The 26,799-nt window shown below is 43.9% G+C and overlaps 2 protein-coding genes across 6 annotated transcripts in view; both read right to left on the minus strand.

The window, feature by feature from the left end:
- Positions 1-26,799, minus strand: part of ZNF385C (zinc finger protein 385C) — a 216,019-nt gene that overhangs the window by 51,153 nt on the left and 138,067 nt on the right. The gene's annotated exons all lie outside the window — the stretch shown is intronic.
- Positions 5,615-17,038, minus strand: C6H17orf113 (chromosome 6 C17orf113 homolog). The gene is made up of 3 exons (XM_053265680.1): positions 16,634-17,038; positions 12,288-12,943; positions 5,615-9,854 (listed from the first exon to the last, which is right to left on the minus strand). The coding sequence occupies exons 2-3, from the start codon at positions 12,808-12,810 to the stop codon at positions 8,317-8,319; spliced, it is 2,061 nt and encodes a 686-aa protein (XP_053121655.1). The 5' UTR covers positions 12,811-12,943; positions 16,634-17,038; the 3' UTR covers positions 5,615-8,316.

The following is a 26,799-nucleotide window of genomic DNA, read 5'->3' on the forward strand; positions in this document are numbered from 1 at the left end:
GGGAGAGGAGAGCTGGTCTTGTGGTAGCAAGCATGACTTGTCCCCTTAGCTAAGCAGAGTCTGCCCTGCTTGCCTCTGAATGGGAGACTAGAAGTGTGAGCACTGTAAGATATTCCCCTTAGGGTATGGAGCCACTCTGGGAAGAGCAGAAGGTTCCAAGTTCCCTCCCTGGCATCTCCAAGATAGGGCTGAGAGAGATTCCTGCCTGCAACCTTGGAGAAGCTGCTACTGAGCTAGATAGACCAATGGTCTGACTCAGTATATGGCAGCTTCCTATGTTCCTAAGGGGCAAGTAAAAACAACTGCCGACATTCTGCCCCTAGTAAAGTAAAGCTGTACCATCAAGTCGGTGTCGACTCCTGGTGACTACAGACCCCTGTGATTGTCTTTGGTAGCATACAGGAAGGGTTTCCCATTGCCATCTCCCATGCAGTATGAGATGATGCCTTTCAGCATCTTCCAGTATTGGTGCTGCCCGATATAGGTGTTTCCCATAGTCTGGGAAATATATTAGCAGGGATTTGAACCGGCAACCTCTTGCTCCCTAGGCAAGTTACTTCCCCGCTGTGCCATTAGGTGTACGTTAGTACAAGACAGAAAATAGTTACATGAGTACATTTAAAAAAATCTGCAATAATTATGGTGTGTGGATGCTCTGTTTCTCTTCTACATCCAGTGCAATTTGGAAAGCCACTAAAGTAAGTGCAAAAATTTGCTGTCTACAAAGGCCCTAAATTGTCTGAAAATGGAGACATAAGCACAAGTACATTTCAACATATGTATTATCCAACAGCCAAGTCCTAAGGTTTCCTCACATCCTAGTGATGATGTAGAGGCCCCCAAATTGCCCCCAGCCACCTCAGTCCCAGCTCAGAAACCACTCTCTGGGCACCCAAATCCCTGCCCATTTCACTCTTCTAGGTAGAGAGCCGGCGTGGTATAGTGGTTAGAGTGCTGGACTAGGACCGGGGAGACCCGAGTTCAAATCCCCATGTAGCCATGAAACTAGCTGGGTGACTCTGGGCCAGTCACTTCTCTCTCAGCCTAACCTACTTCACAGGGTTGTTGTGAAAGAGAAACTCAAGTATGTAGTACACCGCTCTGGGCTCCTTGGAGGAAGAGCGGGATATAAATGTAAAAATAAATAAATAAATAAATAAATAAATAAATGTGTAGCAAGCTTGAAGGTGGCCCTGGGGTGAGGATTGAGGCAGTGGCCCACCACCACTACCTGCCTTCGCAGCCCCCCGCCCCACTGTCCTCTTCCCCACCAATTTGCCTTTGCCTATGTAACTTCATGCCAGCCAGGTCAATGCAATTTGATGATGCAACTGCGCCAGCATGCTGTCCCGTGCCTTCAAGGGGCTGCCAGTTCTTGCTGGGATGGGGCAGTTCCATGATGGCTGACGGAGCCAGCGATGGGTGAGCAAGCGGCCCCCAGAGACCCATGTTTTTTATCCCTCCTAGTTTGATGGTGGCTACACCACTGATTCCAGGCAGTGTGTTAGGTCTCACCTCTCCACCAGTGGTTCCCTTTCCTGTGACTGGATTCCGCCCCACATCAAGAGCATCTTATTCTCACTCAGTTCCTGCCACTTCTGTCTATGCAGGCAGACTAGTGAAGTCCTGCTGGCTCTGGTGATAGACCTGCCAGGGCTCCCTTCCCTCCCCTTCAATCTTAGGGAAGTCTTTTTCTTACCCCAGCCTGCGCCTCAGCTATCCACATACCAGCAATGTCAAATCACTTCCACTGAAGCCATGCTTATTTCTGGCCAAAGTCATTTGACATTCGTATGACCAGGATACAGAACCCAGCATGAAGCCATGCAAATGAAGGGCAGGACTATGCAGACAGGAACAGTTTTGTTGGTATAGCCTCCCTGCATCTCAGTACTGTCTCTTCTTCTGCACCATGTGTATAGGGGAGTGTACAAGCGCCCCCCGCCCCTGCCAGTTTAGGATATAATCTGCATGCATCCAATAAACTGGCTCTGATTTATGACACATTATGTCATAATAAATGTGTTAGTCTTCAGGCTACCACAAGACTCTTATTGTTTCCTCTTTACAAGGTAGTTATGAAGCTATAATGTTATTCCAGTCTGCTTAGAGCCAGGATTGGACATATTTAATAAACGAGGCTCGTCTTAACGAGCTAGGGGCCGCCAAATGAGGCACAGCTGCCTCTGGTTCCTGGCAGCTCCAGTTGCTCTTCTCTTTTCCAGTGAGAGCCGTGCTGGAAGCAATAGGGTATGCAAGGTGGTTAATCATTGAGCAACCTACCCAGCTCTACCTGGTGAATGACCACCCTGGGGTGGGGGCGGATGGGAGACTGAGGAGCAACTGGAGCTGCCAGGAACCTGCACCTTGTTTGCTCCACTCCCCTGCTGACATAACAAGGAAGAGGCACTACGGTTAATAAATTAAAAACTGTGCTGCCAGTCAGGTTGCCTGTTGGGCTTTTGAGGATTCTCTGGTTCCTGGTTCGAGGCTTCAAAACAAAGTTAACCTTTAGGGTTATTTTCCTAGCAGACTGGTGCTTCCTAGCTTGTCCTCCCCTCTACTCACCCTGACCGCAATTTCTTGTCAGTGATATTCCAATGGAGCAGCTGTGGGATGTATTTTTAGCTGTTAATTTAGACACTCAATTAAAAGGATTTGTCTCAACAAGAACGATGAGGCCTCTGGAGACCTGGATAGAATGACACGACCTTAGTGGAGATGAACTACTCAGCCACAAGGAGGAAGAAGCTTGCTGGGTGAGAAGGTTTAAGCCAGGAGAGGGATACCTTAATGTTGGACACCCTATGTTATATTTGCAAGTTGGGCAGGATGACTGGTGGAGAGGAATGGGGCCAGCTATAAGTGCAGCACAAGTATCTGGACTGGTACTCTGTTCCAGGAAGACATAACATCCTCCTTCAGTTTTCAACATCAATACAAAAATCATTAAGAAATACCTCTCTTTCATTCATCCTGCCTTTCTTCCCAAATACACCCATCAAATTCATCTCCTACATTTCACATATTACAAAAAGATGGGATGCACAGAAACTGGGGCCTTGGGAAGAATGTCAGAATGCCCCCTTGCTAGCATGGACCCCTCCTCGGCCTCTTAGTTGCTTCTCTCCACTCCCAAGCTGCAAAGAGGCAGTGACCTTATACTGCTATTCAAGGATTCATTCTGTTTCCAACAGCAGACATTAGAGGCCTCTGGAGGCTCACAGGCAGGACACATGAGCTTGCTCTCCAGCCTCTGATACTGAGACACAATGCCTGTGTCGTCCTCACATTTAAGATTAGGAGGAAAGGCTTCTAGGGCAGTGGGCCTGGTGGCCAAGGAGGCTTAAACCCCAGCACCTTCCCTTTCATTAAGCACAGCACTGAGATGGGAGGGAGGGAAACATAATAAAATGGCAACAAAATAAAATCAAGTTTTCACACCCAAGTTCTCTTTTGTATGCAAGATAATGGAAACAAGAGAGTAAAATGTTGGGGAGGAAGATGATGATCCCACCGCTGGCACCCACCCTTGAATCCTCCACAAGCCTTGGTGTGTGAAAAGATCTATTTCTCTCGGGCTGCCAAGCTGTACTTTTAAAAAAATGGGTCTGCAGAACGACCATGGCAATGAGTGGGGCCAGGGTGTGTGTTTGCCTCATCAGGAGGTGGGGCCTAGTCGGTTTTAGTGGGTCAAGGAGTGGAGCTTTTCTATTTAAGGATCAATAAGAAAAACAACTTCTGGTTCTAAATATCTGATTTACATGATCAAGATAGCAGAGGGGGAAATATCAAATTGGTATATTAAAAATCTCATGGTTGACAGCTCTGTACCTTGTCCTCATCCACAGAAACTCTGCCCCCAAACGGTAAGGGAAGAGACTACCAAAGGATACATACATATATACATAAAACCAAACACAAGACTAATACAGTAATTCATATGTCTGGTGATGAAACTTGGTTACTTTGAATGACGTTTACTTCTGCCTGTGACACATGGCCATAGGGGGGAAATGGAGAAGTCAAGGACTTTAGCATTTGGGAAGCAATGTGCTCCCTCCCCCAAACACAAAGCAGCAAAGGCAGGGATTCATGCTCTAAACCAGGTGTTATTTCATGTGAAATATTTAATATGAAGAATGTGATTTTTAAACACTTAAAATCTATCCTGAAAACGCAAGTAGCATACATAGAACAGAGCTGGCATTCTGGGTAGGCGAAGTTAGGTGGAGGCCTGTTGACCTAAGTCTAACTGGGACCCAGCCAACTCCTTTACAGTGGCAGCAGTGGCAAGGGTCAGCTGACAAACTTGTGCTGCCACTGCTTCATTGCCAGGCACTCCCAATCTGCAAATGGGAGCATCCAGCAAAAGCCCCTGCAGCACCGAGAGGTCTTTAGGGACACCTTCAGGAGTTTAAAACATTTTCACCTCACCCCAAAAGCAACAACAAAAACAAGAGACAAGACAAATAAAAGACAACTGCAACAAAAATTAAAAAGCAATTAAAAGCAATGACACAGAAGCTAGAATGGGGAAACTGGGAAACTGATTAAAACCAGATTTAACTATTAATACAGGCTGGCCTTCTTTTTGTTAAGTGAAGTACCAGCAGTGGTTCTGGCTAGCTTATGGGGAGATTTTAAAGCTCTTCCGAAGGGAAACTCTTCTGGAACAGCATTCTAAAGACAGAGGGCCACTATTGAAAAAGCTCTGTCCCTAGTTCCAGCCAACCAAATTTGTATCAGCAATAAGGCCAAGAGCAGCATTTGCAGGACCCTAGCAGATTAATACAGGTGGATGTGGTTCAGCAGATAACCTGGTCCCAAGCCATGTAGGACTTTGAAGGACAAAACCAGCACTTTGAATTTGGCTTGGAAGCAAACTGGTAGGCAAAGAAGCTGCCAGTATCTAATTAGCCCATTGCCCATCTAGTTCACTACTATCTAGACCAAGGCTGCACAACTTGATGTTGGACTAGAATCATACCTAATTATTGGCTGCTGTGGCTAGAGATGATGGGAGTTGTAGTCCAAAAACAGCTGGAGGGCCATAGTTGTATAGCTCTGATCTACACGGATCCTCAGCAACTTCCCAGGATTTCAGTCAGGCTCTAATCAATCCCAGCCCTATCTGGAGATGTTGGGGATTGAACCTGGAACCTACAGCATGCAAAGCAGATACTCTGCCACTGACCTATGGCCCCATCCCTGGCAGGGGTAGCTCCTCTTTGTTCCCACCATCGCCCATTTGCAAGGTCTTGCCCCAGGACCCAGTGTGATCTACCGCTGTTCTTGCTTAGAACTTCTATTACACCATAGCCACCCATTTCAATAACAACTGAATCGTGCTTAAAATGCTGCAGTGGAAATTTACATCATTACCAGCACCCTGTACTTGGTCACCGTCTGTCAGTTACTGTTTTAGATTTCCAACAAAATATATCCTAGACAAAGACATACCTCAGGATTCAGAAGAGCTCGTTGTAGTTCTTCAATTGCCACCTCTATTGCTCCCCAACCCAAAGCCAACTGGATGCAGACCTTTTGTGCTCTTACCCCCTCCCAACCATGTAAAACAGAAGTTCCAATTTATTTATTTATTTATTCATTCGATTTCTATACCACCCTTCCAAAAATGGCTCAGGGTAGTTTACACAGAGAAATAACAAACAAGTAAGATGGCTCCCTGTCCCCAAAGGGCTCACAATCTAAAAAGAAACACAAGATAGACACCAGCAATAGTCACTGGAGGTCCTGTGCTGGCGGTGGATAGGGCCAGTTACTCTCCCCCTACTAAAGAAAGAGAATCACCACGTTAAAAGGTGCCTCTTTGCCAAGTTAGCAGGAGTATATTAAACAGGAAACTTGGAGGTTTCCCTAGTCCAGGGGTGGCCAACTTCGGGGGTTTCCAGTTGTTGCTGGACTACAACTCACATCATCTATAGCTTTAATTTATACAGCTGGAGACCCTCAGGTTCGCCACCCCTGCTCTAGTCTTTCTAACTCTATGGCTACAACACGCATTCACCAAGCCACACTGCGACCATTTTTAATTATCACACTCACCCAGCCCCAAGCAAAGTAAACATGTTTATTAGCTTTACTGTTCCCAAATATTGGTGGCAGGAAGCCAAATCTCCCTCTAAGTTCTAAAGTTGAGCACACTGCTCTCTTAAAATCCCACACTCAAATGAAAAGTTCTTGGGCTATAGCACAGCAACCAAGGAAAATGCAAAGAAAATCAGACAAATGATTAATACTAGGATCCCACGTATACATTGTTATTACAAAAAGAGAGAGAGAGCAAAAAGCTTTACTTAAGAAAAAAAAAACATGCTAGGAATGTTAACACAAATTTATCTTACATAGTTATATACATTGCAAATATACATACAATAAAGCATTCAAAGTTTGCTTAATTTTCTAGAAGAAAATTCAGTTCATTACTTGGGTGACAGTAAGTTTTTAAGATTTAGTCCTCTGTCCCTCAGAGAGAGAGTGTCTGTCAGTCCCTGGTGACAACAGGAAGAATGTTTAAGGATGACACTTTCTCATGTTGCTGCTAGAATGAAGACAGTAATATACATTTTAAACTCAGCATTAAAATAAACCATTATTTTTCATTATTTGCTGGTGGATTAATGCATTGGGCACAATCCTGCTACTACCATTGAATGCATTAGCAGAAATCCTCTCCCCCATTTATTTATTTTTTAAATGAAGCAGGACTGTAGCCATTCTTTCCTGCAGCAGACAATGTTGGTAGGAAGAGTTCCAATAAGGCATTTAAAAACAAAGTTAAGGTGAGCCTGCTGGGGAGTATTTCAGGGAGGGGAAATATTTTGGTTGTTTGGGTGGCTCCAGAAGTTTCAAACCAGGGACTCCAGCAATAGGAACCAGGCACCTTACTTCTGCACCATGGTTATCTGTCAGATAAAGAAGCTGTTAACCTGCTGTCTGCTGTACCACTGCTAGAGATGGCCAGACAGTGTTACTGCAGCTAGAAATCCAGCAGGGATCAGGTGACACAAGGAGCCGATAGAATTTCACATGGGTCTTTAAAGCTGCTATGTTTGGGTTGGGTCCTCAAGTCTGAGCAAATCTTCACTCAGGAATACACCAAAGTGCTACTAAATCTTCAGTGCCTGTGTGCTTCTAGACCACCAGCCCTGAAACTTGGTGGGTAAGATGTTCTACACTGATCAATGGGTCACATACAAAGATGAAAAGAGCTCTCCTGCGCATATGTAGCTCCGTATGTACTTGTCTTCCCTATCACCTTCCATTCTTCCTGCTACAAGAAGTCCTGTTGCTCTCCTCCATACAAGCAAGAGTAGAGTGAGAAATCATGAGGTGCTTCCTCTTCTTTCCTACATCCTGGATGAAGCAGTAGTAACTTCCTTTTTAGGAAAACACATGACAGTGCCTGCTAAGCCATGTGTAAAATTCTACAAATAAGCTAAACTCTAAAGCTCGACTCTGCATGCCAGCCACACCCCCTGCACTTCCTCAGAACCTTGGTGTTTCTCTTTCTCCAGCTGATTGTGGGGAATCCATGTGTGGGCAAAGTAGGAGGCGGGATGGCAGTAAAAAGAAGACAAAATGTGGCCAAATAGGAGCTCTGGGGCAAATTTGTAAGAGGGGACATGGAAGATTTGGTTAGTGGGTTGGGACTTGTGAATTTCCAACCCAGCAGTAAACAGAACAATATTTAGGCCAGAGATAAACTAGGAATCCATTCTCAGCACCTCATAGCTCTTTATGGCCCTTTATCCATGTATACTGTGTTTTCTTCTCCCATCCCCACCACACACAGAAGTTCCGTTTCTTCCTCCATCCACACAAAGTTTTGGTCCTCATACACAGGGGTAACCTGGCTTTTGTGCTTTACCAAGATGGGCAACAGATTAATCTACCAGTTGTGCTCAGTTGCTACACATGAAGCAGAGTTTCCTAAAATCTGGGAAGTGCTATATCAAATTTTCAACCAATTGGCTGATTAGAATCAACATGGATCAAGAGACATTGCATTCTCATTTTATTTCCAGCCACAACTGACACTTCCCAGATGTTGAAGGAACAGGAAATCCATTTTGTGGCTAGCTGTATACACTTCGAGAACTTGCAACTCACTACAGAACAAGGCAAGTGTTTGGTGGGAGGAAAAGGAAGAAAGAATGTAAACCTTTAGATAGCACTCCTCTCTTTCCCCATCCTCCCCAGATCAGGCAGGTAAAATCACTAAAGATTTAACACTTTCACATTTTTTTCCAGCAAATCTGTGCAAATGTTTTTAATGTCCCTTTCTAAACCTTATTTCACTTGTGCAGTTATAAAATCTGTTTCTTTCATGCTTTCATAATACTCAAGGGCTAAAGTAAAATCAAACTCATTGAGGGTTGGTCCATCAATGGCAATTTTCATAACTCTGCACAAGCCTTGATCTTCTTTTGAGTAACCCCACTGGCCTCGCTTAAGGAGCTCCCTTCCTCTATTGATTTTTCCACGGAGCGCAGAGCCAAAAGGCATCACCAGAGCAACTGCAGCCAGGACAGCAAAGTCCGGGAACAATTCATGCATCTCTGAATTTCCATAGACCAGCTTAGCACAAAGATCTTTGTAGGAGAGCTGATTAAGGCTAAATACTATCCGTTTGAAGAGGGGGAAATCATTCAGTGCCCGATCGCTTACCACCACATAGGAATATGCCTGCAAAAGGAAGTTTAGTTCATCCATACCATAGCTTCCAATCTCATCCAAAGACTGGGGATAGCACTTGGGGTTAAAGATAGCAGAGAAAGAGTTGACCACTTCCAAAGAGTTACTAGGAAATCTATCCTTCAGGTTGCACTGGATACACTCCAAATAAGTCTCCTTGAAATGCTCAAAGTTAGTCAGGTGTACTTTGGAACAGCCGGTCAGTTCCATTCCTTTGTAGTAGAACCTACTTTGTACATCCTGGTCTTCACAGGGGTGCTCAGTGAGTTCATTAAGGAACTTCTGGAAATTCTGGCCACTGGAATTCTTCTGGTTTTCAAGATTGATTATGGTGGCAGAGACTATGGGCTTCAAGATAGAGAGATCTAAGTCTTCCAACTGGAGGAAACGGTTTAGTTTCTGGAAGATGGGCAAGATGTCCAGAAGTACTTTAGTGAAGGCAACAAAATGGAATTTCTTGAGCTCTTCGCAGAGACCAAATGCTAATGTGAATCTTTCCGATTCACTCTCTAGCTGAAGCAGCAAGGTAAGCCAAGAGGAATCAATAGCCTCCACAGCTGGTAAAACAGAGCTCCAGTGAATGGCCTTGGGCCTTTCCATGTCTATTTCACAGAACTCAAAGACACTCTGTAACTCTTGGAGGCTACTGTTTTCTGCTGTGAAGTTGACAGAGAATCTGTAGACAACATCCACCACAGCCTCATATTTCTGCACATACTCCATGTCAAAGATTTCCTTTGCCACCAGCAGCAAACTACTCCAGTGATCGGAGAGACAATGCATCTCAGTGAGCAAAGGGCAGATAGATTTCACCTTAGATCCTACACCACTGAGTCTGTGAGTCAACAGGGAAGATCCCCCAGAGTTCAACCATGCAACCTTCATGGTTGGCACACCAAAAGAACGCATCACCTTGACTGTTTTGTCTGCTGCTGTGTAGTCCTCACTGTCCAGAAGCTGAATGGTGCCCAGGAACATGATGGAGGTTTGGCCTTCATGAGGGGAGATGGTAGTGCTAAATATTGCCAGACTCCTTCGGTCCAGCGCATCCAGTGTCTCATCCACCACCAGTCCAATGAAAGGTGAGGCTTTCAGCTTGAGCTTGTCCTCGTTGTGTAGGACTTTGGTGATTGCTGCCTGGTATCGATGAGGACCAAAGTTTGGGGGATAGAGTAGAAGAAAAAGAAAAAATATATATACATATATGAATTTTCAGTGTTTTGACTTGCAGTATGCTTTAAAACTCAGGTTCTCACAAGAATGAAGCAGGTCTCCTAAAAGAGGCCCAAGCTGTTCAGATGATGGATAAATTCCTCCTTTTTCTTGCATCTTTGATTTCACTTCCCATAATTATCTTAAGCCAGGGTTATGTGACCCTATTCCCTCTCTTTGATAAGTCCTTCTCCCGTGCTTGGAGGAAGAATCAGGACCGGTAGCCAAATCTGGTTTTTCAGAGTAACATTTGGTGGAGAATGGAATCAGAAACTAGGCATAGCTACAGTCCACACAGTGTAGATTTCCTAATTCTCTGAGCCATAATTCTGTTCTTATTGTTAAAAGCAACTGGCTCAGAATGGGAGAATGTGGGAGGAGAAGGCGGCAAGCACCCCTCTGCACCCACAGGAAACAATAACATTGTTTGAGGTGTATAGCAATCACTAGGGTACAAGGCATGAAGTGATGCTTGTGTCATTCCATTTCACCCCCATCTATACAACAAGCATTTGCCCACTATAGCAGATACACCTGTAGAAATCAGAGGCTTGTTTTTGCATGCAAATTGCACTTGCTGGGCCATGAATACAAGTTTCTAGCTTTAAAGCTAGCGGGTGGTTTTTGCTCAACACAAGAGAATGTCTCCACTTCTGTGCCCTGCCTATTTCTACCTCTGCTTACAAATGACTTTCCCAATGTTTTATAAAATCCCCACATATATACTAAGCATGTAGCACAAAAGGATGTATGGAAATCAAATTCATTTTCACTGCACAGTTGCAGATGTGGGGAACATATTAGTGAAGGAATTCAGGAACTCCTGACCACAGTCTTGGTGCCTTTTCTTACTGTAATAGCATCCCCATTCCCTAGATATTCTGATTTATATTTCAGAGTCAGAATATCCAAGTACATCACAGAAACAAAAATAGGGTGGTGGTTGCTTTCACAAGTCATGCCTGCCTTGTGCATTCGACTGCAGATACAAAAGCAAAATGTCCCATTTTGCATTAATTTGCCTTAATTTACATACCAAAGACCCACTGTTTCTGCTCATCTATAATTTCATCTGTTTTTTCCAGGCAGTACAGCTCTGAGGCCTGGGTGTCTTGAATTCAATTTTGTTAAAATATTTTAACCGCTAATCTCCACCCCAATCAACTTTTTTTTGAAAAAAGCAAATTCTGCAAGATCCACTGGGGGGTGAGAAATCTAATTAGTGTGTTTATCTGCCATAAAACAGAGACCCTTATTTATGCAAAGCAACTGGCAAACACCCAAGATAGGGCAAACAAATTAATTTGATTTTAACAGGCATGAAATGCTGGTAAAATTAAGATTTCCTCCTCTTTTTCTACTCGTGAGCTCTTGTAGCTTTGGCTTGGCGATTGCATTCATGAACCAGCTGAGAAAAGGAAACAGAATTTGTTTTCAAGAGGAAACCTCCAAAGCAGATTTGTCTATTGTGCTAGTTTATGACATTTTTCTCATTAAAGAGCTCAGCATTTAACTACTCTAGGTCTGTCATTTAAAAAGAAAGAAGTCTTGGTTTTGAAACCTCTTTCTATTCATTAATTTCCTTATGCAGCCATTAAAAGCACCTGGGAAGATGTGTGTGTAGTTCCACTCATAAAAATCAACTATGAGTATGTTGTTGACTGCGTGTTAAACCTGAACAATATGTATCAACCCACAATCTATGCTCAAATTAATATATCCATTGAGAACTGTTGTTTTGAGAGTATGCTGCAAATTGAAACCCCACCTCCTTTCAAGAATTCCTTGTTTAGAAACCATGATAAAACACTGGAAACTAGTTTTAAATGTGCAATGTGAACAGGCTTTGAGATCGGATATAATCCTTTTTTCTGACTTCCCACCCCACCGTACTGCTACTACCCTGATCATTCTGGCCATCTCTGCATTTCTCCCATTCTCTTCTACCATCAGGAATCTACTGAAGTCTATTGGCTACAAACAGAGCTGTGAAGGTGGAAATACTGGCCTATCTTACAGGGTTATTATACAGATAAATGCAGCAATATATGTGAAGCCCTTTGACCACTTTAAAGTGCTATAATATAAATGCTAAGGCTAAGCATTATTACCAACACTCCCCTTTTGTGCCCCTGAATTACTTGACAATCCAATAAACTGACACAGAATAAAGTATGCAAAAGCAATTAATGCACACACCCTTTGGTTGCATATTTTATTCTGATCATACATTTGGTTACTGTAGGCATAGATGTATTTCTGGATCACAGGACGAGGGCATGCATAAACACACCCACGCACACCCACAAAGCAGGTGAGGCAGCACAAAACAAAGGGCACGCACTAACAGATACACACCTGCATTGCCTGGATGCTGTTGGGATGGTAGTACCTGCCGTGCTCAGAGGTCAGCAGGGCTTGGCAGCGGTTGAGCTTCTGCAGCTCAAGCAAGGAGGCACATTTCTCATCAGGGACCTCCTCCTTTGCCATCCAATAGACAGTGGTGAGGACAGCAATCTTGATGGGACTGGCTTCTACTTTGACTGCTGAGCCCTGCTTCTGGGGGCTCTGCAGCTGTGCCTCAGAAGCCAGCTGCTCACGGTTGACTGCCAGGGCCTGTCGGTGAGCCCCCGAAGTGACGTGGCGCAGAAGGGCGTGGCGCTGGAAGTTATCCGTGCCCACGGTAAAGGCGTTCTCAGCTTTGCCATGCTTGTTTCTCACAAGGGCTTGACGGCACTCGGTGCAGAACATCAGTTTGTGTTCATAGTCAAACTCCAGCCAGGCGAATTCCTCCTTCCAGTGTTCATTGAAATACCGCTTGCACTTCTTATTTGAATTGGAAGTTTCCCCGGCAGGCTTCTTTCCAGGAGGCACCATAACTGGCTTCCGGGCTGAGGAATCAAATGCTACGGAGGAGGAACTGAATTTTTTTTCTCCCTTGCAGGAGGAGAAGCAGCCTTTTTACATTTAATTTAGAAAGGAAGGTCTATTTACCACTTCCCTGGTTTGACTGGAGATGAAAGAGACAAGGGGGAAAGGGATTAGGGAACGAGCAGATCTTGGGCGCTTTGCTAGTCAGCTGTTTCTCGGGATGGTCAAAAGGTGTCCGAGACAAAACACCTACTAGACCACATGAGCAAAAAGCAAAACTCCCTCAGTGCCGAAGCTTTTTACAGAGGAAGTAAATCTGTGCCAAGGTTTTTCTCTCCACTTAAGCCATGTCGTAATCACCCACTTTCTTGGCATCTATTATCCAGCAGGCCTGAAATTCTGTGCTCCCTGAAACATGTAAAACCAGATTCCTAGCAGGAAGCCAGCAGGGGGTGGGGGCGGTGTGTGTGTGTGTGTGTGTGTGTGTGTGTGTGTGTGTACAGAAATGAAACACCACAGACAGAATCCAGCAGGAAGTTTGTTCTGCAGTAAAACTCTTTGAAATAAGCAGGAGCGATGGAAGATGCTGTGCCAAGTCTCCTTTTGGATCAAAAAGGCAGGAAAGAACACCAACCAACACTGCCCTTTTGCAGCTCCCATTTATTTCAATGGTCTTCTGTAGAGAACTTCCCAGGGGATTTTGCCCTATGCTGTGATGTAGTTGCAAATTCAGAAGTGCAGGGACTTTCCATGACAGCCCCCATGGCCATGGCCACCCCAACAGCCAGAGAAGCCGAAAAAATAAGTAATTTTTTAAAAAGTTGTTTGTGTCCAAATGTCCAAAGAGGCTCAAACAGAGCTAGAATGTCACTTGTCCACCTCATGTTTACTGTGGAGTAGGAATGGATAACTCCTGAGCTTAACATTACCAGCTAAACTGAGCTATCACAATCAAATCTCTCTGCCAAAATTGAAGAGCTGCTATTGTTTCCAATGGTACAGCATGCACTTGGAGAATGCGATCCATTCCCCAGTGCAGTCAAGAGGAGTAGCATCATACCTGCCAGCACCCAACAACTGAAAAGATGTAGATTAAGTTGGTTCACCACCTTCCTCTGCTAAGGGCAGCATTTTTGTAGTTGTGCACAACAGATGCATAAGAAGCATGGCGATCGCTAAACCCTTCCCTGTGCTAATATTTATTACTATCTTGAAGAACCTCCTGTTGTGGTCCCACTGTTGCCCCCACAAAGCTGGTATCTGGAAACATCCCATGGGGCCTGGAAAGTCTTACATTAGACACTCCTTCCCCAAGTTACACTCATCAAATCCTGACACATGATTCTGTTAGCTTAGCATTTCCATTCACCGACAGAATCTTCCAAAAACAAAATTGTACCTATGTGTACAGTCTAGAATGCCAAGCCACTTCATACAGGTATTTGTTTAAAAGCAGAATAGATTGTCAAGGCCCCTCTATGTATGTATGTGGCATCTTCGAATGAAGATGCAAAGCTTAAATTGCTTGTAAACTGATAGGAATTCTTGCATGCAACTAGGGCTTGAGACAGCAGCTCAGGTCTTGCAAAGCTTCTCTTAATAGCTAATACATACCAACATTGTCCTAACAACAAATGAAATTGGTTTCTGGTGCAAAAGGAAAGTGTGTGTGTGTGGAGATGGAGGAATCAAGCTAAACCAGGAGAGAGAAGACGAATGAAAGAAAACATCCATCCCTTGTATTGTTGCCTCCCTCCCTCAAAAGATGGTTGATTTGACACACAGTTTCTCATCCCCACTATTCACAAATACATGGGGACTAATTACTCAGCAAAGAGGAAAAGAAGATACCAGGAACATGCTGAGAAGGTGATGGCATACAAGAGACTTAATAAAACACGTCATGAAAGATTCTGGTTTCAGAGCTTCTGAAGGTCGTTTTACACATTACATTGTTTAGGTGTATACTGGAGATACTGGAAATATAAAGTATGAATGCAGCCAACAAGAATTTGCAAAAACATGTATTATATATTTGCAAATACACATGTGAATGCAGCCAACAAGTACTATATCGGGTACACTTTTATTAGAGAGCCTGTGGCTCCCTCTTCAACGACAAACCTGGATTTACCGTCATGGAATTTTGAAAACAGCACTGATATTCTGAAGCCAGCCTCCAGTTTGTGGCCCTTGAACAAGTTGGTTGCATCAGCTTGACAGGAGGAGATTTTATCTTCCTTGACAAACATTCTATCTTCCATGCCACAATTGCCCTGTCCACATGCAGAATTCGGTATGTAGCACACAGTTTGGCATCCTGAGAATCTCAGCCCTATTGACTTGTTTGCTTGTCTAAATTAAAAGTAAGATTCTAGCCCTCAAGGCTGCAAAAATAGGCTTTAAGGCATACAGGCAATGCTTTAAAAGGTACAGTAGGCGTAACTAGGATTTCCATTGGTTGTCTCTTCCCACAACTACAATAATTATTTAAGGCTCATTTTAGCCAGATTATCTGCCATATACACAGCATGTGAAGAGGCATACAATTAAAACAATCTAAACTACTCAGGGATAAAAACCATAAACAAAACTAACAAGATATCAATAAGCAGAAGCAAATGAAATGGTGCGAAGCAGGAAAATTATGCACATTTTTGCATAATTTACACAAATAACAGATTACAACTTTTCTTGGATGCAGAATCTGGATTTTTGTTTTCCTAATGCTGTGTGTGCAATCCCTTCCTTTAGGATAGGTGGATCCTATTCTAGGCACCAGAAGTGTCTGCAAAAGGTCTAGTGGGGCTGGAAGAGATTTATTCTTTGTTAGCTGGACAATGCACAAAATTGCATTAAAATCCCAATTCACTGTATGTTCCAACATGAGAAACAAGGAACTGGGGCTGAGGATCATCAGAGCTTCTTCCATATTGCAGAAAGAAATCTCAGAAAAGGAAACAGAGCATTCAAATTACCATCTTGGCTAAAAAGCAAGCAAGACTGGAGAAGCTGAGATGGATTATAAATGGTGGCAGAAAAAGCTTAACAATGAATAGAAAGTGATCATCTCTGTGGGTCTATGTTAAAAAATTTATATACTGAAAAACAACAACCACAACCAATCAATATATTTCCCGTCAAAGTGGGAAAGTTACTGGTGAAAGTGGGAAAACATCACAGCCAAACTACTTGTGACACAGAGATCCCTCTCCCCCGCCCCATGGTAGCTTTTTTTTAAAGGGAAAGACAACTCTTAGTTGGTTTCCCACAAGCAAGACTGTTCCCCATCATGCTAATTTATCACCCCCTGGAGGTGAGGAACGAGTATCTGTATTTCTCTCCTGCAAGTTGGAAAGCAACTGTGGGGAGAGTGGATTACAAAACAGCCCCCAGTAAACACTTCCTCTTCAGCACTGTTGCAGCAATCCAATTCACAGTCCTCCTCTGCCTGTTTTCCTCACACCCCAAAAGATGCCTAGAAATTGATCACAGATCTCCCAGCCTCACATGTAGTTTGGTCCTCTGCACCCTGGCTTTTTCAACAAGATAATCAATATTTGGGAAGAATCTCTACTCTCTGATAAGTGTCTCTGACATAATCTTAGATAAAACCTGCCAACATACTGCGTATTGCCCTAGACAAGAACATCCCTTTTCTTTCTAATCAAAACCTCTCCATCCCCCTAGTATGTTATTTTGATACATATGGGTGGAGAGGGAAGACATGCAACCCTCCCACCCCCAAAGTACAAGACCTTGCTCCCTCTCAAAAGTAGAACTCCCCCACCCTCTTCCCTGACACGCCTCCTTTATGACGGATACATACCGTTTTTTGCAAAGCTGCCATTGGAAAACTTCACTGGTTGCTTTTAATTAATATATAGGGGAAAGGCAAAAATTGCACTTTAATTCTCTCTCTCTCCCACCGCCCCATCAGAAGGGAGTGCATCAGGTTTGTAAAGCCTGCAAGGAAAAGTCAGCCTTCTCCCCCAGCTCTTCACTCTTCCTGTTTTTCTCTGCTGAAAATAAATAAGATATTTAAGGAGGAGATGGGCATAGACCTTTGCAGACAAAAGCCCTGTGTACACGTTCACCATCTCTTTCACTCAAACACACAAACAATCTCTCTCTCTCACACACACACACACAAACACACACCGATTGGGCTATGGAAGCAGCCATTTTTACACTGTATAAGTCCTCTGATTCTCCTTTCTGATGCTCACTGGCTGCTGCAGTGGCCACTAGTGGAGAGCAGGCAGTCTGGGAAGCAGCGGGATGTGGGGGGGGGGGAGTCTAGGGAGGGGGAGGAGGAGAATTTAGAAGATGAAGCTTCTTCCTTGAGTAGTTTGCTGTAGAATGGCAAGATATAAAATTATTGCAAGAAACAAATGGGACAAAAATTCATGTTGGGCTGTGAGAGTTCTCCACAAACACTTGAACCAAGCTTAGATTTGGGGAGATGGATTTGCAGTGGCAGCCAAGAGAGCATCTAACTATGTGCTCGCTCTCATTTATACCAAAACACACACACACACACACGTGTTATTCCACTGTGAGGATAAAATTTGGTCCCTTTAAATGTCCCTTTGACAGCCGATTGTGAGAGAGTCACACCTGCTCTAGTCTCATGTTTTCCTCCACTCCCCCTGCACTTGCTCACTGATGAATGAAGACTTCTTAAGAAGACATGCTTACAACTTTGGGCCAAATTAACATTACATTAAGCTCATGATTAAGGCTGACAGGCTAGACTTTTTCTAAGTAAACTAGCTGGGCCGGGCACAGAGCATCTGTGCCTCTAGTTTGCTGCTGCTGCTGCTGTCTGATATAGGTGTTTCCCATAGTCTGGGAAACATACCAGTGGGGATTCGAACCGGCAACCTTCTGCTTGTTAGTCAAGCATTTCCCCAATGTGTAGCACTGGCCTTTCTTGTGTATGAAAAATTGCTTTGGAAGGAGGGGGTGGGTCACAGAGCAGAGTTTATTTGGAGAGGAAGGGACACCACACGTTTTCCTGCTCATATCACCCCCAATGGCATGTATTATTTATTTGCAGAGCAGAGCCTTCTTTCCAATCAAAATATTATCAAGGGTACAATTAAAAGTTAATACTACAGATATTAATAAAGCTGCACTAAAATTGCAAGGGTATAGGATATAACAAAAACCTCTCATGGAGTTCAAGATGTGTGTGTGTCCTGGGGCGGGAGTGGGGGGAGAGAAAAACGATTTCTCCAGATCTTCCTTCCTAGTTTCATACAAGAACCACAAGTTCTCTATAGCACAAGCTTCTATTTATTTAAAGAAACTGGATGTCTTTCATTGTGCCTTCACCTTCAGGGTGCTGCTTTATCCCACTATTCTGCAAGGCACTTACTGAGAGGCAAGATGGCAGTACAAATATAAGTTGGGAAATCTCTGTGGAAGATGCTATGGTGCAGACACCTAGAGAGTGCTAAGCAAGGGGTCCCAGCTTTATCTTTCCCAGAATCGAGAAGGAAGAACTGGCACCCACCTGAGCCTTAAGAAGGATATATAAGTATAGAAAGAGTTTCCTGGAGGTCAGCAAAAAGGGGCAGAGCAGAAAAGGTCAAGGATTAGGAGGAAACAAAAGACCGGAGAGAAGCAAAGCCTTGGAAACAAAACAGGAAAAGAAAACAGGAATCAACCCTGGAGGTAAGAAAGCTGAGACTCCGAATCAGATGCAGGAAATAGAAGGTGGGGTATAATTAAAGTGGATTAACTTGTATGGACCCCACTCACAGCTTCACAGAGTTGGAAGGGGTTTCTCTAGTCAGCTAATAGAATAGAATCTCCATGAGATGCTCACTGTCTAGTTTTGAGTATCCTGCCAGAATGGAGGAGAAAAGAATAGCATAAATCCAGTCCCCAACCCCAGCTATGACCTCTGGCAAGAATGGTTATGGCTGTTTTCAGAGTCAAATGAAACCCAAACCATAGTTCAGAAGAGGTCCAGTCCCTCCCCCACAAAAAAACAAAAAACAAAACAGTGAACCAGAACTGAACCTGAATCTAAAAACTCCTGGTTGGCTTAAACCTGAACAGAATCCCTGAACTCAAGTGGTAGGTTTTAATAATCAGACACTCAGAAGATTCTTTTGATACTCAAATGGTACTGCTAATGAATTTTGCATAATGCAATTGACAGTGCACAATTCTGTGGAATTCATTGCCACAAGCTATAGAGTGACAGCACTAACTTAATGGCTTTTTAAAATATGAGACAGATTTGTAGGTCTGTCAGGCTAGTAAAGGTAAAGTGTGCCATCGAATCAGTGTCGACTCCTGGCGACCACAGAACCCTCTGGGTAGAATACAGGAGGGGTTTGCCATTGCCATCTCCCACACAGTATGAAATGATGCCTTTCAGCATCTTTCCTATAATGCTGCTGCCCAAAATAGGTTTTTCCCATAGTCTGGGAAACATACCAGCGGGGATTCGAACTGGCAACCTCTGGCTTGCTAGTCAAGTCATTTCCTCTTTAGTAGCTATGATGAAACCTTTGAGTTCAGAGACAGTATTAGTCTCAATTACCGATGCTGGGGAGAAACATCCAGGGATAGTATCTTCCATTATGCTCTGCTAGTTTCTTTCTCAGGGGCAAGTGATTCTTTGACCTAATTTGGGATCTCAGACCAATGCCACTCTTGCTGTAACTGCTCATTTCAAAAGGTTGCAAATATCTATGTGCAGATATAATAAAAACAGGATTCTTCTATATTTGAAGGCATTAAGTAGAGAGAAAAATCTAACTCTCCTTCCCCCTCCTGTCCTTTGCAGCTTGTCACAAGAGATTTTCATAGAAACAGACGCAGCGGGGCCAACAAAAGAGCTGGTGCACTGCAGCATGGAGGGGGCACGTGCTCGTATCCTTCCCTTGATCAAGGACAAGTTGGGAGCCTGCCTCCCCTCCCCTTTGAACAATGGCACTCCACCCTCTAAATACTCGCGCCGCTCCCCGAGTGATGTCCCATGCACCTTGAGTACTGGGGGACAGATTTTTGCAGCCCTTGGTAATGTTTGCTCCAGAGATTCAGAGGATGCTCTCAGACTGCATCACATGGTCCCAAGCAGAAGACTAGTTGCAGCAGGCTCGGTGATCCGTGCGAGAGCAACTTCAGTGTAGCTACAAGGGCTGCTGGCCACATTCTGTCAAGCCAGTATGGAACAGAAGCAGCTTTGAAACAAAGAACATTTCTGACAGGGACACTGGGCAGTAAACTACCTCCCTAAACTTTCCCCCACAATGCAGTCTTGGGTGGCTTCTTTTTCTCAAGCAGAAACAGCAGAAACAGTTACTAGCAATGGTCAAAGGATGCAGAAACAGAAGTGAGCAAAAACCTTGCGGGACTCCAGATCAACAGTGCATCCAATTCAGCACTGAATATATAATAAATCTATAGTGTTTCTTCACACAATGCATAATTAACACGTCCCATTCAGTGCCACAATATGTAGTGATGGCTGCTGGTTTGATGGCTTTTAAAAGAAGGTAAGATGAAATCATGGAGGATAGGTCTATCAAAGGCCAAACTGAGGTAAAGCTTCTATATCTAGAGTCAGTAACTCTCTGAACACCACATTCTGGAATAAAACAAGGCGTCAGATGCCTTGATGCTCTGCTTTGTAGGCTGCCACTGTTGGGAGCCAGGATTAGGGATGTGCATGAATTGATTCGGTACGACCAGTAGGGACACACCAAATCACTTTGGCGCAGCCCATAGACTCATTTCAGTGGGGCAGGGAACAGTACCTTTAAGCACAAGTAAAGCTGGTCCTTACCTGCTTCTCCACCGCACCACTGTATTTACTGGTGCGGACCTGCACTGCTTAGATGTCTGTGCGCAGCTGTGGTGCTGCACCCAGAAGTCTGTGTGTGGCAGTGGGACACACATGGATGCAGCTGCATGCGGACTTCTGAGTGGCGCAGCACTGCACCAGGAAATGCGATGGGGCAGCAGTGGAGCAGGTAAGGACCGGCTTTACTTGTGCTTCAAGGTACCACTCCCCGCCCTGCCGAAACGATTCATGCACATCCCTAGTCAGGATACAAACTAGGTGCACCTTGGTTTGTTTCAGCTAGATTCTTTTGCTGTTCTAATACAGCTTAATTAGAAAAAGCATATCTTTATTATCATTAAAGGTATTTTTACTCTTCCTTTTAAACTTAAAAAGCTCTCAAGGCAACTGACAAAAACAAAACTATATAAAACTTTGATCTCTGCTTCTTTCTTCGATCATCAGCAGATCTGATAGAGGGGGCCCGGCTGGCTGCAGGTGGAATGGCTGCAGATAGATATAGTTCTCAGGGAGAAGAATGACAATTGGTTCCACCAGGCTGATGGAGAGGGCCCAGCTTTCTGATCTCTCCCTCTGTTGCAGCCAAGTGGAATAAATCTATATATTATACACACATACAAAGTTTGTTGGCTCCTTGAAAGAGCTCACATGGGCCCTACAGGACTATGAGCTGGGAAAGAAGAGAATTTGAAGGCATGTCTACACCACAGATTTAAAACTAAATACTCTCCCCAAGGAAGCTGAGAAGTATAGTTCTGTAATGGAGGTTAGGAATCACTTTAGAGAAAATTCTCAGCAAATTACAATTCCCAGAAATTCTGGGGGGAAGCCATAACTGTTTAACTGGTAAAAATGAAAAATAAGTTTGTATTGTAGGTATACTGTACCTACCCACACAGAAGACTATTCTGAATTTAAGACAACTCTCTTTAAAAACACAGGTCAAATATAGGTTATACCTGTATTGACCCAAAAGGAAGAGGACTCTGAATTTAAGATGACCCTCCAATTTTTAAAAACAAGGAACTTGGGGAAAACCTAGACTTGGATTCGAGTAAATAAAGTAATGCAATAAAAGTCTGCACTGCAGATAAGCTGACTGGATCCAAAATTAGTTGTAGTTTTTGGGTTAATTACTGAAGTGAAGCCACCTCGGGGGGGGGGGGGGACCCTACAAAGTAAATGCCACAAGGCTGTAGGTATGAAAGCAATGGCTCTAATTAGCTAGAAAGATAAATTAAGACGCACATTCCACTGATAAGTGCTCTACTTCCAGCACCACAAGGCAGGCACATAATAAATGCTGGAAATTCTTGAAGCACCTTATGGTGCCCCAGGATCCAAAGAGGTTTGTGTCCCTTGATAGACCCAACATGTTGCTAAGATCTTCAACATTCACAGGAACTAGCATACCAGAGATCAGTCTTATCTGTGCTGAAGAATGTAACTCGGTGACAAGTACATAATGCGGAACCCATCAGAAGAGGGGAGCAAGCTTAATCCTGACCTGAGGGCAGAAGAGTCAGGAAGCTGGGGGGGGGGGGGAGGAGGTAATTGCCTAATTCCAGTGCAGTCTCTTCTAACCCCTTTAGCAACACTGCGTTTTCCACCAATTTCCTTAGGCGGGGATGCAAATACAGAGAGGAAGAGACATCCCCACTTCTCCCCAGGGCCAAGGATCCAACTCCTAAAACAAGGAAAAGAATAATCTGTAAAGTATAACCTTCTCCATTTGTTACAGTCAAAAGGGATAGTGGATAGAAAGAGAAGAAAAGTCAAAAGGACAGAAAGACATTTAGCACAATCACAGTAAAATACGTGGAGCAAATGAGATAAGGCTCCTATGCTCCTCTAGTATTGCTAAATTGTTGAAAACCTAAAAAAAAAAAAATGCCTATAATAAAGGATTCTGGTACTGAGACAATTCCTATGGCCATTTTTGTTTGTTAAAAGCCAAACTCCCCTTATTAGAAAGGAAACTGCTAGGAGCTAAACATTCCCTTTTCTCAGGATGCCAATTGAATGGCTGAAATTAGCAACCAGATGCTCATGCTAAAACATTTCCAACCATTTTTCCAAGGAGGAAACAAACCACTAAACTAAAAATGGGAATCTTTAGTGAGACTTCTTAGCTAAAGTTCAGATGATGATTATTACATTTATAACCTGGCCCACCTTGAAGGCTCAGGATGAGTAATGGTTAAATGCACATTCAAAATCCTATTACAATAGAATAAAATGTTCATAAGAGTACAATGCAATTAATCCTTCCCAAGACCTGATAATTAACCCTGACTGCCTCCACCCCAGCCCACATAATCTCCTCGCATTTGCGGGAACCAACATGACAATAATTCCCTAAGTGGCACTAAGTTTCTGGGCATGCCAGGAATTCAATGATTCCAGTGAGGAGGAATTTATTTGGTATAATAGTTGGCAAGTTGTGCATATTCTTCTGGCTTGGACATCAGGGATTCTTCTCCCCCGTGCTACTAAACCATCTTTTTAGACAAGGTCACCTGATGCTTGAGAGCCAACAAAGATGAACACAAAACCGTTTTTGTCAAAAGAATATCAGATGTGCTCTTAGTTACAAATCCATCAAGGTGGGCTTTGCTCCGGTCGTTCTCTGAAAATTCTGCTGACAATTTGGAAGAATGGCTCCCTTTAACTTCTATGAGGAAAAACAATTCTGCGCATCCTCTAACCTGCCTCTCCCCAGGTCTAGACAAATGCTATGGGGGGGTTTCCAATTTAACTGGGTACGAAGGCGAGGTTTGGTGATGGCTTGTGGAATTAGAACTGAAGATCATAGGCCAGAATGGCTATGAACTTGTTGGGGTTACTAGAAAATTTCCAAGATTTCTCCCAACTCTGGAATCCTATGATTCCCTGGCATCTCCAAGATAGGGCTGAGAGAGATTCTTGCCTGCAGCCTTGGAGAAGCCGCTGCCAGTCTGTGCAGACAATACTGAGCTAGATGGACAAATGGTCTGACTCAGTATATGGCAGCTTCCTATGTTCTCTTTATTTTCCTGTTGTGTGCAGGAGAAAAAAGTCCTGCCAAGATTTCCCATATTGTGGAGGGTCAGCATCTAGGCATGTGACTAAACACACAACCAGCTCAGTCCTTGAAAAATACAGAGAGAGATCCTCAAACCTGCTCTCAACATGTACAAAATGATTTTGTGAGCAGCAGTGCAAAACCAAAAACTTATGGATAATTCAGTTCTCTGTCCAATGAACAAGCATTCACACCACAATCTAGAAAAAGTCTAATGCTTCAACATTTGATTCAACATTCAAACGGAAAACTATCTGTTCCAGCCCAAGATCTTCAAAGAACCTACAAACTGCGCTGATTCTCTGCTTGTACAATCACAGCTGCTCAACGTCGGCCAGTACAGATGACAGAGAATAAGCAGGTCAGCAGCACAGGTGGCACAGTACAAACAAATTCAAAATCCTATACAACTTAGGACCTTGTTGTTTTGCAAATGCTGCCACACAGATGCTATGACTGAGTATGGAACCAGGATTCATCCATACCCTGCCTACAGTTCTTTAATAAACATAGGAGACAATCCAAATGCAGTCATCCTTGCTGATCCATTTTTTAAAGTCCAATTAGCAAAAGAAGCATAAGCATTTTACTAGACAAATGGAACATCACGAAGCAGTGAGCAAGCTTTTGAGTTTTACAGAACCCTTCCTCAGGTGTGAGGAATTTTGCAGACTAATTAAGAGTTTTCTTCACCACCATTTAGGACTAAGGTTGCATTAAGACCCAACACAGAAGCCTGAGCATTCCTGGTTTGTTTTTTCGTCCAAATGTGCCTCTCTAATTCAACCGAGGTTCAATTTGGCCCAACAAACCGACTTTTGTAACCAATGTTTGTAGTTGGCTTGTTTGTTTTAGGCACACTTCAATTCACCATTACATTGGGACTCAACCCACCCTGGTGGCTTTTTCTTGTTGCAATAGCGTCACTTCTGCCCACAGAGACACCAGCACAGAGCACGCAAGAAGTAGCCAAGTAATGCAACCATTCTGTGTCCAATACCTCTCCATAGTTTGAATGCACTTGGGCAAAACATCCTATTGACTACTGACATTATATTATGTTAACAGTACTAGATCTGATTTTGGATTTTCTTGTGATATTTGGAAAATATGATTGTTAAATGTACTGTGTTATTATGTGTTACTGTTCTATGTTATTATGTGAATACTGAAATAACAATAAAAAAATTACTGCTGACATCACCACTACCATAACCTCTCCACAACAGCCTTTCCCATACAGCAACAGTCCCACATTCATTGCATGCTAGGCAAAGATGATGGGACAGCACAGGACAAGCAATAAGCCCACCATTATGAGAAGGGCGGTGGTAACTTTCTTTGAAACACCATGTTTCCTCTGGAACCATCAGGAAAGGGAATTAGCACTTTCTCCTGAGAGCACTACGCTATGGAACACATGGGGATGGCGGGGGAAGGGATGGTTAACCCATCTTTTGGGTTAATTGCGGCCACTTTGTTTGCCAAACTATTACAAGATGCTCCAAGCTGCCCCTCCTTGTATATCCACGCCATGGCTAGGCTCCGACCAGCCAAGAAGAGCAGCTGAGGACAGCTGAAAAGAGCTGAAGTGGCTCATGCAGCTTTTCCATGCCCATGCCAAGCTAGCAGCCAGTGGTAAGGGAGGGGGTTATGGGACTGCCAGGAGTCAGGCAGACTCGGAGCTCTGGGATTGCATTCAAGAGAGCTGGGCAAAGGGAAGGGCCAAACAAGCCACCAGCAGGCAAAACAAACCGCACCGTTTTTGATCATCTGCAGAGTGAATCGCTGCTTGTTTTTAGAAGCTTGGTTAAATTCAAAGTTGGCTCTGCATTGCGTCTGACCCAGACTCATGACACCTTAAAGACTACAGTAACAAATTCATCATAGCATAAGCTTTCAGGGAGGGACTACAGTCCACTTCATCAGATGCATGGTTATCCTACATTGGCAGGTATATAAACAGAAAGATATAGGCCCTGTTTGGACATAACGGCAAACCACAGGCTAATGTACCAGTGATCGTCCAAATGCGTGAAGCCAGAGTTTTGTCACCCAACCTCCAAACCTTGGTTTGTAGTGAGTTTCACTGCTGAAACCTGAGGTTCAAAAGCACCTTTGTGTTGTCTGAATTCTGCTGCCACTATAACCTGGGTTTTGAGGGCAAGCTCCTCCCGCAACCATAGAGCGGTTGGCTCAGAGCAGTCTAGAAATGCGTAACTCCTAGGGCAATTGCATTTCTCACTTGCCGCCTCTTGGAGCTGATGCTCCATCTTCTATTGTCTCCTTATTCCTCCTGCTGCTCCTTGGCAACAGAGATGCTGCTTCCCTAGAGTTCATGCATTTAAAGGGAGAGAACCACATCGGAGCAAGCTCGTTTCCCCCTGCGTGTTTTGGACCTCACATAAACTACATGCATAAATCCTTTCTCTTTAGGTTTGGATGCTTAAAACGCAGGTCACTCCTCCTGACCAAAGCTGGCAGTCACATGGCTTTGCCAGGCTCTGCCTTTCCAGGCAGGTAACAGCTCCCAGGAACACCAACCACAATTGATTTGCATGAGATCTGCCCTAGGTTCTGAGAGCAGCTGCATGAATATAACACGGCATTAATTTTTATGGTGGTCCATCCATTCTCGCACCCATCCAGTCACCAACCCACCACCTGCATCTCTCCCCCGTTGCCATCTGGAAGTGCCCTTTGCCATCCTGGGGTATCAATAATTGTGATTGTGCATGACTTTGTAGTGGTGCCAGACAGTCATAAAATGAAAAAGGTATAGTCTGTGAAAAGTTTAAATGTATATAATAGAAACACAGTGAAGCTATTCTCATGAGTAAGCAAAACTGAGCTAAGGGATCCTAGCCCAGTTTTGCACGCTCGTGAAAACCAGCAGGCTCAAGGGTGAGGCCGGTGGCTCCACAGCAGCAAGCCCACAGTTTAGACACCCTCTTGAATGAGGTTAACTGAGCGGGTGCTCCACTAACCCCATTTTTACAATTGTGTGTCAGCCGCGGCTGCTTGCAGCTGCAGTGCGCACACTTGTGGAGGCGGGGGGAGGATCCCAGGAAGGCACAGCACATTTGTGCAATGCATTACTGGG

Source organism: Hemicordylus capensis, chromosome 6, assembly GCF_027244095.1.
Source record: "Hemicordylus capensis ecotype Gifberg chromosome 6, rHemCap1.1.pri, whole genome shotgun sequence".
NCBI classification, from domain to species: Eukaryota; Metazoa; Chordata; class Lepidosauria; order Squamata; family Cordylidae; genus Hemicordylus; species Hemicordylus capensis.